Source organism: Lithobates pipiens, unplaced genomic scaffold (assembly GCF_037356315.1).
Source record: "Lithobates pipiens isolate NorthernLeopardFrog02 unplaced genomic scaffold, aLitPip1_a1.2 Scaffold_13, whole genome shotgun sequence".
NCBI classification, from domain to species: domain Eukaryota; kingdom Metazoa; phylum Chordata; class Amphibia; order Anura; family Ranidae; genus Lithobates; species Lithobates pipiens.
Window position 1 is genome coordinate 368,898,418 of NW_027507718.1, and position 18,441 is coordinate 368,916,858.

Consider the following 18,441-nt stretch of genomic DNA (forward strand, 5'->3'; position numbering starts at 1 on the left):
AGTACATACTGTATAGAGCGAACAGTAAATACAGAGCACACAGTACATATAGAGCGCACAGTACATACAGAGCGCACAGTACATACACATACCTTCCAACTTTTGAACTTTAGAATGAGGGACAAATGAGGAAGTAAGTGAGCTGCGGCGTGCGTAACGGCAAAATGTGGATGTGGCCAAAGTCTTAATGGTGGGAGAGGCTTAATGGGGAAGTTAAACAAAACCCAGCCCCCCCAGTTCTCTCACCAATGCTCCCCCCAGTTCTCTCACCAATGCTCCCCCCAGCTCTCTCACCAATGCCCCCCTCCTCTCTTAGTAATTCCCCCTACTCTCTCAAAAATCCCCACCTCCTCTCTTAGTAATACCCCCCAACTTTCTCACCCACTCCCCCCTCCTCTTTTACTAATTCCCTCCCAGCCTTTTCACCAACTCCCCCCTCCTCTCTTACTAACGCCCCCCCCCCCCCCATATATATTTTGGCCCAGTGCAAACACTTTGGCAGGTGACTCATAATCCATAACATCCTCTGATGAACGGTCATTCTGTGGTCTGTGGCTGGAGAGATGAGCCAACTGTTCCATCTCCCGTACCCTCATCCAGCTACTGAACAGACGCATTCCTCCATCCAAGATCATCCCATGCAGAAACAGGATCATCAAGGTCAGTCAGCACTTGCTTCATTCGTCATAAGACCTCCGCATCCATATCTGCGGGGGCAGGTTGGCAAAGCACGCTGTTACTCTGCCATAGTGCCAACTCTTCAGCCAAGATTTCAGAGTTATCAGCTGGTAGCTGAGCAGAATCTAGCAGCTGTCTGTAGGCAATCTCCAGCTCCCATTCCTGGTTGGCTAGAAACTCCAAATCTTCCACTGCCCAGGGAACTTCTGAGACACTCATCATCCGTTCTCTGTATTCCAGTGGTGGCTGGTGCTCAAAAAAAATCCCACTGTGCCATCAAACGCTGCCACTGTGCCATCAAACGCTGCAACTGTGCCCATCAAACGCTGTCACTATGTCATCAAATGCAGTCACTGTGCCCTCAAATGCTGCCTCTGTGCCATCAATTGCAGCCACTGTGCCCATCAAAATCTGCCACTGTGCCCATTAAATGTTGCCACTGTGCCATCAAACGCAGCCACTGTGCCCATCAAACGCAGCCACTGTGCCCTCAAATGCTGCCACTGTGCCATCAATTGCAGCCACTGTGCCATCAAACGCTGCCACTGTGCCATCAAATTCTGCCACTGTGCCCATCAAAAGCTGCCACTGTGCCATCAAAGGCTGCAACTGTGCCCATTAAATGCTGCCACTATGTCATCAAACGCAGTCACTGTGCCCATCAAACACAGCCACTGTGCCCTCAAATGCTGCCACTGTGCCATCAATTGCAGCCACTCTGCCAATTAAACACTGCCACTGTGCCATCAAACACTGCCACTGTGCCCATTAAACGCTGCCACTGTGCCATCAAATGCTGCCACTCTGCCCATCAAACACTGACACTGTGACCTCAAATGCTGCCACTGTGCCATCAATTGCAGCCACTGTGCCCATCAAATGTTGCCACTGTTCCCATCAAACACTGCCACTGTGCCATCAAACACGGCCACTGTGCCAAACGCTGCTACTGTGCCATCAAAAGCTGCCACTGTGCCCATCATATGCTGCCAGTGTGTCCACCAAATGCTGCCAGTGTGCCCATTATATGCTGCCAGTGTGTCCATCAAATGCTGCCAGTGTGCCCATCATATGCTGCCAGTGTGTCCATCAAATGCTGCCAGTGTGCCCATCACATGCTGCCAGTGTGCCCATCACATGCTACCAGTCTGTGGCGGGAGGCAATGCAGTGTGAAAATAGCAAATATTCATTCGCTATGGTCAGACAATTGGGTGGGATCAGGGTGTACTCCCTGCACCCCGAGCCCACCCTTTTTTGAAGCCTCTGGCTCCAAACAGGTGCTTCAAAAAAATACACCCCCTATTGCCCCCACCATACGAGTCCATACATCCAGTGTCCTGAAAGGGGTCAGGCGTATGGATAGGGAGGCGACAGCAGGGATGGGGGGCGGCGCCCATGCACCCACAATACATGGACCGTCACTGCTGTATTCCAAGATTTCTTCCAAACGCCACTCCAAATCGCTCCCAAAGTCAGGGTCCTGTGACAGCCTCTCTAATAACAGCCCCGGGTTGCCGTAGCCAAAGCCTTCTGTTGGGGTGTTGTCCCCTGTCCATGGGCACACTTGGGCTACATACCAGTGGAGGGCTCTGTAGCTCTCGTCCAACCGCATCTATACCTGGACCAGCCTGGCTAACTTAGCTTTCCATTCCTTATACAGTTGTTCCCCCAAAAACACCATTCACACTGCATACTGCGACTAGTACCTTTCGTGGAAGGAGGAGAGAATTTTTCCCTGGTGTCGCTGCTCACGGGCTAGCGCTTCCTTCCAGAGTTCCCAGCGGACAGAATCATACCATCCCAACAGGATCTGCTCTGATACTGGTCCTCTGTGCTGTATCTGCATCTCTTGCAACCTCCTTTCCGAGTTTCTCTTCCATGGCGGCTGGTATCTATACCTCTTCTCCTCTCCTGCTATCCTGACCTTGGATCCAGGTGGAGGTTTGGATGTCCCAGACTGCAGGAAGCATCCTACTGCTTGCCACCAATGTAACGAAACGTCCCACACTCCGCTTGAATGTTTTTGTCATATACTGCTTCCTCCCAGTCTGAATATAGATATCAGATATTCCAACCTCTAACAACCACAAAACAAGACAATACTCGTTTGTTTGCTGAACATGGACTGTTTATTGAAAACACATGTACACAGTTAATAATCTGGACAACCCCCCCCCCCCCTTTTGCATTCCGGGCAGGGTAAACTGTCCAATCAGCAGTAAGAGTTGTTGGAGAAATTCTCTGTCAGCATGGATTAATAAAATAGACATTATTTAATGTTGTTTAGGATTTGATTAGTGTTAGCCTACTATTTCACTGTTTTATGGGAATTAAGGGAGGTAAAGATCAGCTTCAGCTAAAACTTTTTTTTTTTACACAAAGTGAGGAAGGCATAGAACTCCTGTCATTTTTATTTTTATTTTACATAAAAAGAAAGATTTTGCCTCACTGTCGTGTCCTAGCAGGAAATGTAAGGAAATCTATGCAGTGAGGACAGAGACTGAAAAAATCGAATTTTTCATTAAAATAGAGGATTTGAACCTCTATCAGGTTATGAGAAAAAATGGTGGTGCTGCGCTTCCAAAAAAAATGGGACCTTACACGAAAATGTTATAGAGCTAATTATTCAGATGGAGATATGTCAGATGGTATTAATTCAAACTAGTATGGTAAAGTAGTAAGGGAGAACTCTTATCCTAATGTAGAAATTCTTCTATCAATAGTGCCTGCAACAGTGTGTACACAATAATAACTGTCACAATCCCAAGTGCAACTTATATCTCTATGATATAAAAATAGTGCTAAGTGCAAAACCACATACAGTGGTCTAACTATAAATCAGACTTCTATGACAGAAAGCGCTGAGTTCATCATAGCAAAACCAAAGTGACTGAAATATAAACAGTTACTGGCTACGTAAGCGCAAACTAGTGACAATAATAAAGTGCAAAAAATGCAAAACTACAGTGCAAAAAATGCAAGCAAGTAAAAATAAAGTGCAAAAAATGCAAACAAAGTGCTTAGTGTAACACAAAATAATAATAAAAAACATATAATAATCGAACTATAGAACAAAACTCCATAAACAGAAAGTGCTGAGTGCAAAAAATTGGACTATATCCAGCTGTTAATGACGTGAACACAGTCCCGTGATGATGTCACATAAACATCTAAAGTGATTCTGTGCTGGGAAATATCTCAGAGGTTCTTCCTCCACATAAGTGATTCCACGCATAAGTGTGCACACTGGGTAATTACCTTCCCGCTATATAAAATATAGTGTATATGCAGCCTCCTCTTGGATATACCAGGAGTCCCAGGAAAGGGGGTGGCAGGGGGGGCCTCAGGGGGTCACTCTCAGATCTCCGTCACCGTATACTCCAGCAAGATGTTCCAATATAGCTCAGAGAATAAGTATAAGAGCAACCATAGTGTAGTATGTTTTTAAAAATCATGACTTTATTAAAAGGTTAAAATTACTCACAAACGAAATGGGGTAAATAGGCAGCATTAGCAGCAAAACAGTTCAGATCGACCGCTCTGGTGCAAGCGTCACTTCCGGTCTCCGTATCCTACACGTTACATCACTTCCAGTGACTTCAACTGGAAAAGTTGAAGTACGCAGTACGGAGGAAAAGATGAACGGATCCTGCGCCGTGAGTCCAGGTTCAAGCCCCACCATCCAAGTGGACTTAGAATAAAAAATAGCTGAGCGAAGCGAGGCCGTGCTCAAAGCGTGGCGAGCAAAGCATGGCGAGCAAAGCGAGCTCGCAAGGGGCCCTGTTACTATGTGCTACCGTATGTCCACTTGGATGGTGGGTCTTGCACCTGGACTCAGTGCGCAGGCGCCGTTCTTCTTCGGAGACTTTCAGGGTCTCCTTCTCCTCCGTACTGCGCAAGTGCTGCGCCTGCGCAGTACGGGGCAGACACTATACGATAGCCGGATAGTTTTTGACAGAACACCGGCACTGGCACAATGTCACTGTCAATGGCACAATGTCGTTCATAGAAAAAAAAGCCTTAATTTTCTGTCCTCCTGTTAAACAGTTGTCAGAGGGACAGGATGTATGGTTAAATATTGCCAATAGCGTCTATCTAAGAAAATTCATCAATCTATCTAAAAAATTTACAAAATAAAGATTTTAAGTGTTAAGGACTCATTTTAAGGCATAATTATTTAGTAAAGGTTGCGAGTGTAAGTGTCATGGCCTGTGCACACCATTGCATTCCATTAAAATATGGTCATTGTGTTACTGCAATGAGTGTGCATTGTTGCCCTACAGTGCCATTCATTTTAAATTACACTCAAATGCACCTCCACAATGCATTTAATATAGTCCCTACCTTGAATCATTGTCAAGGTTTATGGCCATAACATTTTTAGATTGTGCTTCTCTATTGCTGTAAAATTTGAAGGGTATAATAAGTAATGTACTGTAAGTGAGCCCTAATAGCTATTTTTTTTAATGAAACATAGTACAAAACTCATGTAGAAGTTTAAAGGTTTTTTTTAGCACAATGGAGTCCCAATTATGTCAATTATTATTATTTTAAAATTATTTAATTATTAAAATCAGGTAAATTTTAGGTCTATTTTACACATTGGAATGCTCACTAATGTTACCTACCCCCCTGCAACTTTACATTTCATTTGGGGAATATTCAGGGAATAATATCCATCACTTTCTTTAGTAAAAGCACCTAACAAAAAAAAACACTGGCTAGGCACACAATTAACTCTTTGATCATCCTAGATGTTTAACCCCTGCCCAGCTAGTGTCATTAGTACAGTGACAGTGCATATATTGTTAGTACTGATCACTGTATTAGTGTTACTGATTCCCACAAAGTGACAAAAATGTCAGTTAGTGTCCAATTTCCTGCCGCAATATTGCAGTCCTGCTTATCATCACCATTGCTAGTATTAAAATAAATATATAAATAAAAATCCCAGTATATATATCCCATAGTTTGTAGGTGCTATAACTTTTGCACAAAGGATTCAATTTTTTTTATCAAATATATGTAGCAGAATGAATATTGGCCTATATTTATGAAAAATTTTGATTTTTTTTTATTAGATATGTTTTATAGCAGAAAATAAAAATGTTTTTCTTGTTTTTTTTATTTTTTTAATTGTATGCCTTTTTTTCTTTATAGCGCAAAAAAAAAAAAAAATGCAGTGGTGATTAAATAGCACCAAAGGAAAGCTCTATTTGTGAGACAAAATAACACACATTTTATTTGTGCACAGCGTTGTGTTACTGCGCAATTTTCAGTTAAAGTAACGCAGTGCCGTATCACAAAAAATGGCCTAGTCATGAAGGGAGCTAAATCTTCTGGAGGCCAAGGGGTTAAAATCATTGTTTGAGTTCATTCTTTTCTCCTATTTGTTGCTGTCATTTATTGTGTATATGCACTAATGTTTACCTTTGAAGCTCAATTCATTTTCAGTTTTACTCAGCTAAATACATTCCAGGTGCATCAAAACAAAAGGTGTTCAATGTCTTAGGGCCATTCACACCAGAATGCAGTGCGGGAAAACCTATTTTGTGAATGTTTCCGGCACCACGTTCACACAGGGTGTGTGATCTGCTGTGGGTGTGAATGTATTATTAATGACACCCCAAATGCAGCTTGCAAACACAGTGTTTGCCCACACCAGATCGCAAGCACTACTTTTGGTGCAATCCAGTGCGATTTCGGCCCATTGAATACATCCCCTGCTGAGTCAGACCTATAGCTCTCCTTCCAACAAATCTCAGGCTCTCGTATGATTGGACAGTTATAGGTCTGATTTAGCGATCAGACCACTGAATCAGAAACCACTGCTTCCATATAGAAAGAAAGGGTCCTTCTATGTAGTGTTCTGGCAGGGGCAGTCATTCTTATTCAAGCTGTAGCTGCTTTCTAAAGAATATTAACTGTAAAGCTGTGCACACTTTTTGTTTTGGTTCACCTGCAATCTATTTAGCTGACACCATTGATAAAATGATGTGGGCTATAGTCTTTCAGTTATGAAAGTGCTACCCAGATAGAAAGCTGGAGTGTGTTCTTAATTGTTGTCATTGTAGTAACAATGTATAATGTTGTTCTCTAGCTCTTCACCTTCGGATGGAGAGAAGACATCCGCCCCGGAGAGCCGCTTCACACAAGAAAATTCTGCTTCGATGCGATTTTTCGTAATAGTCCTGTCACACTTTATGACTGTCATGGAATGAAGGGCAATCAGCACTGGAGCTATAGAAAGGTAATGTAAATTGTACTAAAAATACCACAAAAAATATAATTTAACCACTTCCCACCCGGCCAATGCATATATACGGCCGGGTGGGAGCCGTCTACTCCTGATAGGACATTCAGGAACGTCCTTCAGAAGTAGCGGGATCGCGCGCGCGCGTGCCCGCGCAGCGGCGCGATCCCGATGTGCTCGTGTCACCCGGATACGGCACATCTCGGATCGGCAGGAGGGCTCTGTGATTGGCCCTCCTGATCACATGATGGCCCTGTCCAATCACGGCCGTCATGTGATGTAAACAAACAGCCGGTTGCTAGGCAATCGGCTCTCCTCTCCTCACACGGAAGTCATCGCTGAGGAGAGGAGAGCAGAACGCTGCAGCCGGCTGATGATCAGTGAGTATGGGCTGCTTTTTACAGCTTTTTACTCACTGATCATCAGTGTAGTGTCAACACACAACACACCACACAGTACAAACACAGTCCCCACATATGTCCCCAAAACACACATGTCCCCAAAACATACATGTCCCCAAATAATAAAAACACATGTCCCTAATAATAAAAACATGTCCCCCACATATGTCCCACTAAAATCACATGTCCCAATGATTATCTGCACACATATGTACGTGATCACCTGCACACATATGTACATGATCATTTGCGTACATATGTCCGTGATCACACAAACCAATTATTATACACTTAACTGAATTTTTTTTACCAAAAACATGTAGCAGAATACATTTTGGCTTAAATTTATGACAAAATTAGATTTTATTGGATTTCTTTTCAAATAGAAAAAAGAAAATATTGTTTTTTTTCCAAATTTCCGCTTTTTTTGCGCTTATATCGCAAAAAAAAAAAAAAAACGGAGTCGTGAACAAATAACACCAAAATAAAGCTCTATTTGTGCGAACAAAATGATAACAATTTCATTTGGGTACAGTGTAGCATGACCGCGCAATTGTCACTGAAAGCGCTAGAGCGACGAAAGCTGAAAATTGGGCTGGGAAGGAAGGGGGTGAAAGTGCCCTGTATTGTAGTGGTTAAAGCCTGGAGCCGCATCACTAAGCCACCATGACGTTTTCTCAACTTATAAAAGGGTCCATTTATGTTATCATTACAAGGAAAGCAAGAAGGCAAGGAAGCAATTGGAACATTTTGTTTTACAGTGGATGTGTTGCCTCCAGCAGTTAAATGGCCAATAATGTGTACCGTGTTTCCCCAAAAATAAGACTGGGTCTTACATTAATTTCTGCTACAAATAACACAATAGGGCTTATTTTGGGGTGATGTCTTATCTATGCCCCCTGTCTTCTCTTCCCCTCTCCCCCTACCAGCTCAGGAGTCATCATTAGGGCATCTTTAATCCCCAAAATAACCCTTTTTCTTTTAAAGTATTTGTTTATTGGTTTTCAATATAAAGTTTTGACAGGCATTTTGCAAAAGGTAGATCATGTATACAATGAGCATTATATAACCAGTAGCCAAACATGGCCAACTTTTAGCACACTAGTAACTTAACCCCCGGTTTCCCTAACGGAGGGAAACTGTCAGAACCCATGAATCAGACCAAGACAGAAGTACAATTAAATCACACTTGTTTATTAATAAAAATAAAAAGGTAAATAGAGTATTCAAAGCATAGCCAGAGTCCAGTAACCGGATCGAGTAGTCAGCCAGTCCAGAGTTTAATAACCAGATCGGCTAATCAGCCAGGCCAGAAGTCAGGGATACAAGTGGAGCAATAGCAAGCAGGATAAGGAGCCAGAAGGGATGTCAGCAATCCAGTCTTTAAACAGAACCGTAGGAGATGGTTTCTTGTGATGTGACCAAGGCGAAGGCAGATATGAAGTGAGCTGGACAGCTTTAAGTAGGCAGGTCAGACAAGCTGGATAAGGAACAGCTGGTTACTGTGGAGAGAGATGAGAGCTGGCAACTAGCCGACAGCTGAGCAGCCAGCCCAGAGAAGGAAGGGCTAAGCCAGCCCTGACAGAAACTTCATAGAATGGCTTATCAAGATTATCATATGTGGACCACGTAGGGCCCAAAACAAGTACGCTATAGTGCTACAAACGGTAGACGACATCCATTCGCCATTCACACACACACACACAACTACATGCAACCACCATTCAAACCTCACCGCCCCCTCCCTTACGGTCAGATTAAAGGGTTATGGGGACACCAACAGAACGCCCAGCGACCTACAGACAAAATGACCTAAACAGAAGTCAGTTACCCACTACTGTTGGGAGAGCGGAGTTATACTCCAAAAGGAATCAGCAATATCAAGCCAGGGTTGCCAGACCTTGAAAAACTTTTTTGGGCAAGCCCTGCCATTATATATGAGTTTGAGGATTGGTACAACTTTATTCACAATGCGGTAAAAGGTTTGTATATCCGGAGCAGAGGCATCCTTCCATTGCAACAAAATTAATCTCCTGGCATTGAATAATAATATACATACAAGAATACAAGTATAAGTCCTGTGTATAAAGTCATTTAACACACCCATAGTCATGGGTCATTTAACACACCCATTAGTCCAACACACCCATAGGTACAGGTAAATGGGACAATATGCCGACAATGGAGGACATGACCAAAACATATGTAAGTACTCTGCGTCTGTAGACCTACACCCAAAACAGGATAGCAGCAGAGTCAAAACCCATGCGGGCCAACCTGGCAGGAGTGTAATGCAACTGGCGTATGAATTTAAACTTTGTATATTGATCATTGGAACCAAGAAGGTCCTGGAAGCAGATTTCAGAGGCCTCCTCCCACCCCTCCTTGGACAACACAGGAATCACAACCTCCCATTTCCGTTGAGCCAGTTGGAAGGGTTTTACCCCATCCGATTGGAGACGAGAGTAAACAGTCATAACCAGTTTATCAATATCTGGATACGACAGTAGCACCTTCAGTGGTGATTCAGAGAGCTCCTGGGTTAAACCCGCAAACTGTGCCCGGATGGCATGATGCAAAAAAAGATATTTGAAAAATAATTTATTAGTCACTCCGCAATGAGCCTTCAGATCTACAAAGGAAGCAAAGGAAGTAAATACGTTGTTAACAAAAATGTGGGAGGCATGGGTGACACGTTGTGTCCACCACAGGGAGTCCAGGTGGCACAGGAGCTCTGAGAAATTGGGATTGTGCCAAAGGGGGGCATTAGGAAACACCCCACCTGAATTTGTTATCACTTTATTACCCTCATGCCAGGCCAGCCAGCTAACATCTATAGGAGAGCCGCAATAGTAGAGTTTTGGTCATAGACCTGTTTGGTGCATCTACAAGTGAGGCCCTAGAGCAAAATAGTGCAGTCAGCACAGCATTGGAGGAGGATGAGGAGGTCTCCAGGAACCAGTTGTAGACATATGTAAGCTGTTAAGCTAGAAAATAGTGCCATAAATTTGGGCAGGCCAATCCACCATCAGATTTAGCAACTTGGAGAAATGCTCTTGCAATACCTGGGTGTTTCCCCGGCAAGAGGAAGGTGGATAAAATCAAATTCATTTTTAAAAATAGTTATTTTAACAAAAAACAGGAGATGTCTGGAAAACGTATAAAAATTTGGGTAAGTATATAATTTTGAAAATGTTCATACAGCCAATCAGATTGAGAGGCAAGGAGGTCCAGGTGCGTAACCTAGTCTCCATGTGAGTCATAATTGGGGTTATATTAAGGGATTCAAAATTGAATAGATCCACGTTTATATAAATTCCTAAATATTTAAAGGTGGGCTGAATGATCCGTTTGGATTGAGATAGATAGGTATAATCGAGGTTGGGGCCAATAGGAAATGCCACAGATTTCTCCCACACAACACGTAGCCAGGAGACCTCCCCAAACTCCTCCACAACTCCCATTAGGGAGACAAAGGACTCTTCCGAGCCATCTAAATATATTAAGGCATCGTCCACATAAAGGGAGATCTTTTTAGACAGCTCCCCATAACAGATGCCACCCACTGCCACTGTCTGATGCACCGCCAGAGCAAGGGGCTCTATTGACAGTGCAAACAGAAGGGGCAAGAGCGGTCAGACCTGCCTTGTTCCCCTCTGTAAAGAAAAAACATCAGATATATCCTTATTAGTACATACCCTAGCCCTAGGGTTACTGTAGAGGAGACAGACCCATTTAATGTATTGGGGGCTAAAGCCCATGCAGTGCATAGTTCCCCAAAGAAAGGACCAGTTAACGGTATAAAAGGCTTTCAGCACAGCCAATGATAACACCAGTCTGCTTTTTTGGTCAGTAGCCGTCCTATGAATATGTAATTAAAGATGACGAATATTCTCATACATACTCTTACCAGGCATGAACCCTTTCTGGTCTTGGTGGACAAGGTGAAGAATAAACTTTTGTAGTCTTGTAGCTAAAAGTTTAGCCAGCACTTTATCATCACTATTTAATAGTGAGATTGGATGGTGGGACCCACATAACAATTTATCTTTCTCGGGTTTGGGCAACAGTACAATCAGGGCTTCACGCATAGAGGCGGGAAGCTCGCCCTCCTCCAATGCCTGTCCAAACAGAGAATGTAGTTTCTGTGCTAAGTCTTCTGCATAGTTCTTGTACCATTCAGCAAGTAAACCGTCTAACCCTGGAGTCTTGTTAGGGGGGAGAGAATATTTCCTCAATCGTCAGGGGTTTATCCAAAATAAGTTTGTGAGAGTCCTCCAATTCAGAGAATTGGATGGATCCAATGAACCCCACCAACTCAAGTTCAGCTGGGGAGGGAGGAGGGGGGTCTGAATATAGGCGCTCATAGAAGGACTTGAATGTCTGGTTTATGGTCAAAGAATCCGATAAAAAAGGTGAATCGGGGAGTTGGATTTGTGGGATGGACCTATTCATGTATTCCGTGCGAGAAAAAGAGGCCAGCATCTTACCATTTTTCCCACTATGCTCATGCAACTCAGCTGGCAAATAGAGTTGTTGTTTCTGAGTTGTGTCCACCCAATGGAGATCCAGTGCCTTATGTGCCCCTACAAAGACACCATGGGAGTTCGGAGTGGGGAGTGCATTGTATTGGGCCCTAGCTGTCTCTAAGGAAGACTCCAAGTTCCGAAGGGTAGCCTGAGTAGATTTCCTATGCATAACAATTTTAGAGATATAGGAGCCCCGCACAATTTGGGGTAGAGGAACTTGACTGGCCTGCAAAGAGTCCTGACCTCATCCAAAAAGAACAGTCAAGAGTCAAGACTGAAAACCAGGTCTTCTCGTCCACAGCAGTACCTGTCCTCACAAACGCACTTCTGGAAGAATGGTCAAACATTCCCACAGACACACGCTTAAACATTGTGGACAGCCTTACCAGAAGAGTTGAAGTGTGTTTATAGCTGCAAAGGGTGGGCCAACTCAATATTGAACCCTATGAACTAAAACTGAGATGCCATTAACCCCCCTGACAGTATTCCCGAGTCTGGCTCGGGGTGGAATTTTTATACCAAAAGCGGTAACCCCGAGCCAGACTCGGGACTGCATCGCTGGATCCAGGAGGATGTTTACTCACCTTCTCCCTCGGATCCAGCGATGTCCCCCCGCTATACGAGCGAGCCATGTCTCGCTCAATCTATCATGGAGTCGATCTCCGTGCCCTGCGAGCGTTTACGACACACGGGACTGAGATCGGCGCCAAATTCAAAAAGTGAAACACTCATTATACATACAGTATAATGTAATCTTACAGATTGCATTGCTGTATGTAATAATTTCACATCCCCTTTGTCCCTAGTGTTCTGCCCAGTGTCCTCCATGCAGTTTTAGATAATAAAAACTGTTCTTTATGCCTGGAAACTGGAGATTGTCCATAGCAACCAAAACTGTCCCTTTACATCAAAAATGATTTTAGACCTGCTAGAAAACAGCGATAATAAATTGGAATCACTCGCAGAATTGAGGGATAGCAATTTGTGGGGAGATCCGTCATCAAATACTGAAAAATAATGGCAGTGACAATTCTGCAAATGAGCAAATTTCTGTGTTTTTGATTTGATTACATTATTGAATAATTTTTATTATTGTTATATTATTATTTGGTACAATTATTTATAATTATTTATTATATTATAATTTATGATTTATTTTTTCAAACTTTATCATACCCGGGATGTCTGCTAGACTCTGGTTTGGACAGATTTAAGTGAGCTATTGCTAAGAATTACAGGACTACAATATAAAACGCCAAATTTTCATGCAAAATAATTGTACCGCTTTTAGCACCTAAAATCCGAAATAATCGTACCGCCAGGGAGGTTAAAGGTCATGTGCGTATAAAGGCTGAAGTCCCAATACTTTTGGTAATATAGTGTAGCTTAATACAATTACCATCATCTACCTCATCATATTGTTTGCCTGAACCCATCTGCTAGCAATCAGAACCCTTTCACACTGAGGCCCTTTTCAGGCACTTTCAAGCTAAAAAAAAGCGCCTGAAAAGCTCACAAAAACCAATTTCCATTAAAATCCATTCATTCTTTCACACTGGGGCTGTTCGCTGGCAGGGCGGTGAAAAAAAACACCCCTCTTCATTGAAATTAATGGAACGCTCTTCAAAAGCTCCTGAAAAGCTCTTCAAAAGTGCCTGAGAAGCTCTTCAAAAATGCTCAGTGTTTTATTGGCAGCTTAGAAGCTCCTCGGTGTGAACGAGACCTAAAGATATTTGTAGTAGCAAGGTATTTGCTGAGTTCAGCTATCTGATGAAAATTGTCTGCAGTGATTGTCTCTGCTCCACTCAGGTCAAGCATAAAGGTGTCAGGAAGGGATATGTCACTATTACACCAATTGGAGTCCAAATAATAGAAAACTCCTTTCATTTACTTATATGTATCAGAAAGCATGCACTCTGACAGTAAATGATATGGTCCCATATTTATCCTTTTATGGTGGAATCCTAAAAGAACCCTCTACTCTACTAAGACAAAAATGTTGCCTGCCATTGCTGACCTCTCCTGAAATTGTTATATACCTGGCTGTCATACTGACTTGCTTGGGTCAATAGTTTAATAAATCAATAACCTATAACAAGAATATCAAACCCCTTGTGAAAAGTAGCAAATCCTGTAGATGAGCAGTTAAAACGAATGTAAGTTGGACAGATTTGTTGACTAGCATTCAGAGCTTACTTTATATGTTAATAATGGTATGCATTTTAGCCATATGGTTCAAAGTTTACAGTGGTGCCTAAGATTTCGACTTGTATATTTTATTTTTGGATAGACACTATCTCCACCTACCTGCATAGGTCATTATAAGTCTTGCCACTGAATATCCTATTTATCTTACATTATGGATGATTTAAGATTTGGAGCTAGACTACCTTCCCTGGGTATTAGGATCTTTCAGTTAATGACAGATGTACCATAAGTAACATCATTTTGGTTTTATCTTGCATTGCCTTTTTTATGTTAAACACATTAGAAAAGATGTTCTGCTATTATGTACCCTTCATATAAAATCATCTTTCTGAATTCATCATTACTCTGCGTGACAAAATAATAAAATAGAGGCATAAAAAAGTAAATTGCAATTGCTCTCAAGGATACTGTAAAACTTGTGTCAGAGAATGATTAGTGCTCAAAATAATATGCTGATGTGCTTTAAAAATGTAATTAGTGAAGTCATTCAGTACTCAAGGTTGCTTGCTACACATAAATAGGCTCCTTAAATATTTATTCACACAGCCAGTCTGTCAGATGCTTGTCTTTCAACACTTTCCTAAAATGTACTAATGTATAAGCCTTTATATTTAAAGAAATGGTCATATAAACAGATCTTCATACACTTCTTGGCAGCATGAAATCAAACCAAGGTTATTGTTGGGGCAAGTTGTATCAGCATAACCATATAGGCAATGTTAAAGCAGAACTAAACTCTGATTAGTAAATAAATAAGAAAATATTATATACGTAGCACTGACCCCCGAAGGAGCTGCTGGTTTTATTGGGCTTACCGTTACCTTCTTGACCTCAACTGTGTCTAGGGGTTTCCCGTGGTAGATGGCCCAAAGAATTGCAGAAACTGACACTGGATCCTCTTTTTGGGATTTTTATTGAAAAGATAACACAATTTCTTAATGGAGGGTAGAGTGTTAGGAAGAAAGTTCAGGTACTTTTGGAACTGCAAAAATAGAAAGTCTCTCACTATAGAAATCCAGAGAATCACCGTTTCACAACTGGATTCTGACAACCATCGGATAGACCTCCTCTCACTAGGCCTAGCAGCTGGTAAGGTGTTAAGTAAAGCAAAGTCTCTGCCACAGACTTGGATGTAGAATACTTGAAAAATAAAAGTCTCTGCCACAGACTTGAATGTAGAACTGAGTGACGTAGATAAACTTAGAGAACTATGATATGGTACCAGTATCTCTCAGCTGGACCGGCGATACCGTATGAATGTAGATCCATATAGTGTCCTTCAACGGAGCCTCCAGGCTCCTTCTGAGAAGCCAGCCTTGCACATGGCCTTTTCCCAAAGAGTCCTCCCCTGGATGCTTCTCCAGTTGCTGGGCCTCTCCTTAGATGAGACGGCACTGGACCACCTTTGAATCATTAAGGCCTCATATCCATTCAGGCCTGTCATTGCAGTTGCTTCGCATCGGGCTATCCAGCCCCGAGATTCGGAATTGGATCCGCACCCCAGGCCAGGAGAGCCATGGGGGCTGGTCAGGAGAACCAGGACCAAACCGACAGAAAACTCTTCTGGACCAGAACCCAGAAGCACGTGATATCAGTACCTTAAATACCCTCTCCCAGAATACACAGCATGAAGACACTCTAACTGGGCTGGTTCCGAGAGAAAGAAGGGCATTCAATACACCCAGCCAAACTGTGTTCTTATACCCACCGGCAGTGACAGCGACACCTACGGTCAAGGAGAACTCAGTGGAATCCAGCTAGACTGGTACTGAAACCATAATTTGGCAAAATTAGCCCTAAAATCCAACTGTGGTTTCAGGAATATTAATGTTTAAAACAAATAGCGCATGCTCTTCAGGCACCGGCGCTACATATATTTATTTTGAGAAGTTTTCTCGGAATTGCTAGGCACACCCTCCTGCCTGCATACCTTTGATAAGGACAGATGGATTCCAGGAAGTAAATGGCATTTCAATCATCTGCACTTACTCAAGATGGCAGCAGCTAGAAATGCTAGGGGGTGTTTTTCAAAGTGATTTCTCAATAAAATAAAGCATGGAGACATGGATGGATGGGCGAGTTTGCTTTGAATATTTAAGATGAATTAAATAGAATTTTCAGTTTGTAGTGCTCAGATACAGTTTAAATCAGCTTTCTGAAAATATTCAAATTCCCGAAGGTCATTTTTAAAGGATAACTTTCAGAAACTGCTTTGTTAAACATCCCCAATCCTTGCAATTCCTTCTATACCCTCTACTAAAGATCTCACATCCATCAGTCATCTTCTTTCCCTGCTGTTTACTAAGGCATCAGCAGGTCTGCAGTTATCTTCTTGAGTTGTTGGATCATGAAACACTATCAAGATCAAGTACAACACTATCAAGATTTTAAAACATATTTAAGGGTGAACAAAAACACTGTTTAATTCATGTTTAATATTCAAAGCAAATTCCCCCATCCATCCTTTTCTCCATACTTTATTTTGCTGAGAAATCACTTTGAAAAACTCCCCTAGCATTTCTGGCAGTGGCCATCTTAAATAAGGGCAGATGGTTAACGTAGCATACTTACTGGAATCCATATGCCCTTAGCTCAGACATGCAGGCAGCAGGGTGTGCTTAGCTAAGAAAGTCCTCCTCTCCTGAAGACTCCTGGGATGCATGACATAATTTGCCTAGGCACTATTTTATGAAGAAACACTGTTAAAGAGCACTGCATTTTGAAGGGGCACTGTGTTGTGAAGAGGCACTGTTAAGGTGCACTGCATTGTGAAGAGGCACTGGGGTTGATTTACTAAAGGCAAATCCACTTTGCACTACAAGTGCACTGCTAATGCACTTGAAAGTACAGTCGCTGTAGATCTGAGGGGGATATCTGAAATGAAGGGAAGCTCTGCTGATTTCTTTCACCCAATCATGTACAATCAACAATGCTGTTTTTTATTTTCCTTGCATGTCCCCCTCAGATCTAGAGTGACTGCACTTCCAAGTGCACTTGTAGTGCAAAGTGGATTTGCCTTTAGTAAATCCACCCCACTGTGTTATTAAGGGGCACTATGTTGTGAAGGGGCGCTGTTAAGGGGCACTGTGTTTTTAAGGGGCTCTATAATATGCTATGGCAGTGATGGTGAACGTTGGCACCCCAGATGTTTTGGAACTACATTTCCCAGGATGCTAGACTACACTGCAGAGTGTATTAGGATCATGGGAAATGTAGTTCCAAAACATCTGGGGTGCCAAGGTTCACCATCACTGTGCTATGGGGTACAGTAAAACCTCGGATTATGAGTAACGCGGTTTATGAGTGTTTTACAATATGAGCAGTTTTTTTAACATCCTGACTTGATTTGCGAGTGTTGTCTCGCAACACGAGCAGGATTTATGTGGCCAGAGGTGCGGGGGCACCGGTGAAGCTTGCAGACACTCGGAGCCGCTCGTGGACAGTCTGAGCCACTAGGAGCCACTCAGAAACACTCCGTTCCTGAGTGTCTCCGAGCATCTCCGAATGGTCTCCAAGCACCTCTAAGTGTTTATGAGTGTCTCCGGTGCCCCCCCACCTCTGGCCACATGCGGTTCTACATACACTAGCAGTGACACTGGAACAAATTATCTGAGTTTCCATCGATTCCTATGTGGAAATTCACTTTGATATATGAGTGCTTTGGATTACAAGCATGCTTCTGACACAGATTATGCTCGTAATCCAAGGTACTACATTATCATAATGTGTAAAGGGGCACTGTGATGTGTTATGGGAGTACTGTGATGTGTTATAAAGGGGCACTATCTGTGATATGTAAAGGGTTTCTGTGATGTGTAATGGGGCGCTGTGATGTGAAGAGGAACTAAGGACACTGTGGGACTGCTTTAAAGGATGGACTGTGATGTACAGGGGGGCTAGGGACATTGATTTAAAGAAAGGACTGTGAAGTAAAGGGCACTGCAATAAAAAGGGGCACTGCCATGTAAAAGGAGGGGCTGTGATATGAACGTGACTACAATGTGAAAAGTAGACTGAAGATATTGATGTACAGGATGGCTGTGATGTGTTATAGCACTAATATGAGATTTGGACCTCCCCCAGAATGAAATTTTGTTGACTGGACCTCCATACATTTTAATTCAAGACCCCTGCTCTAATTGAATGTTGTGGCTAAGTGCCATTGCAGGGACCCCTGAGGATAATACACTGTCTGTCTTTGTATCAGATACCTAAATAGAAGATTTGTAGTGATAAGGAGACTCTCCAGCCATTACCCAACCAGCCTGGAATGAATTCCTAGTTATCTGGCAATAATTGTCTCTTCTCATCTGGTTTTCATAGCATGGACAGGAAATGGTAGCTGAGACCTCCTCTATCTCCACTTCCTCC

The 18,441-nt window shown here is 42.7% G+C and overlaps 1 protein-coding gene across 1 annotated transcript in view; it reads left to right on the forward strand.

The window, feature by feature from the left end:
• GALNTL6 (polypeptide N-acetylgalactosaminyltransferase like 6) overlaps positions 1–18,441 on the forward strand; it is a 1,867,045-nt gene that overhangs the window by 1,813,581 nt on the left and 35,023 nt on the right. The window contains exon 11 of the mRNA XM_077477209.1: positions 6,780–6,929. Within this exon, the coding sequence (XP_077333335.1) occupies positions 6,780–6,929 (150 nt within the window). The remainder of the gene's footprint in view (positions 1–6,779; positions 6,930–18,441) is intronic.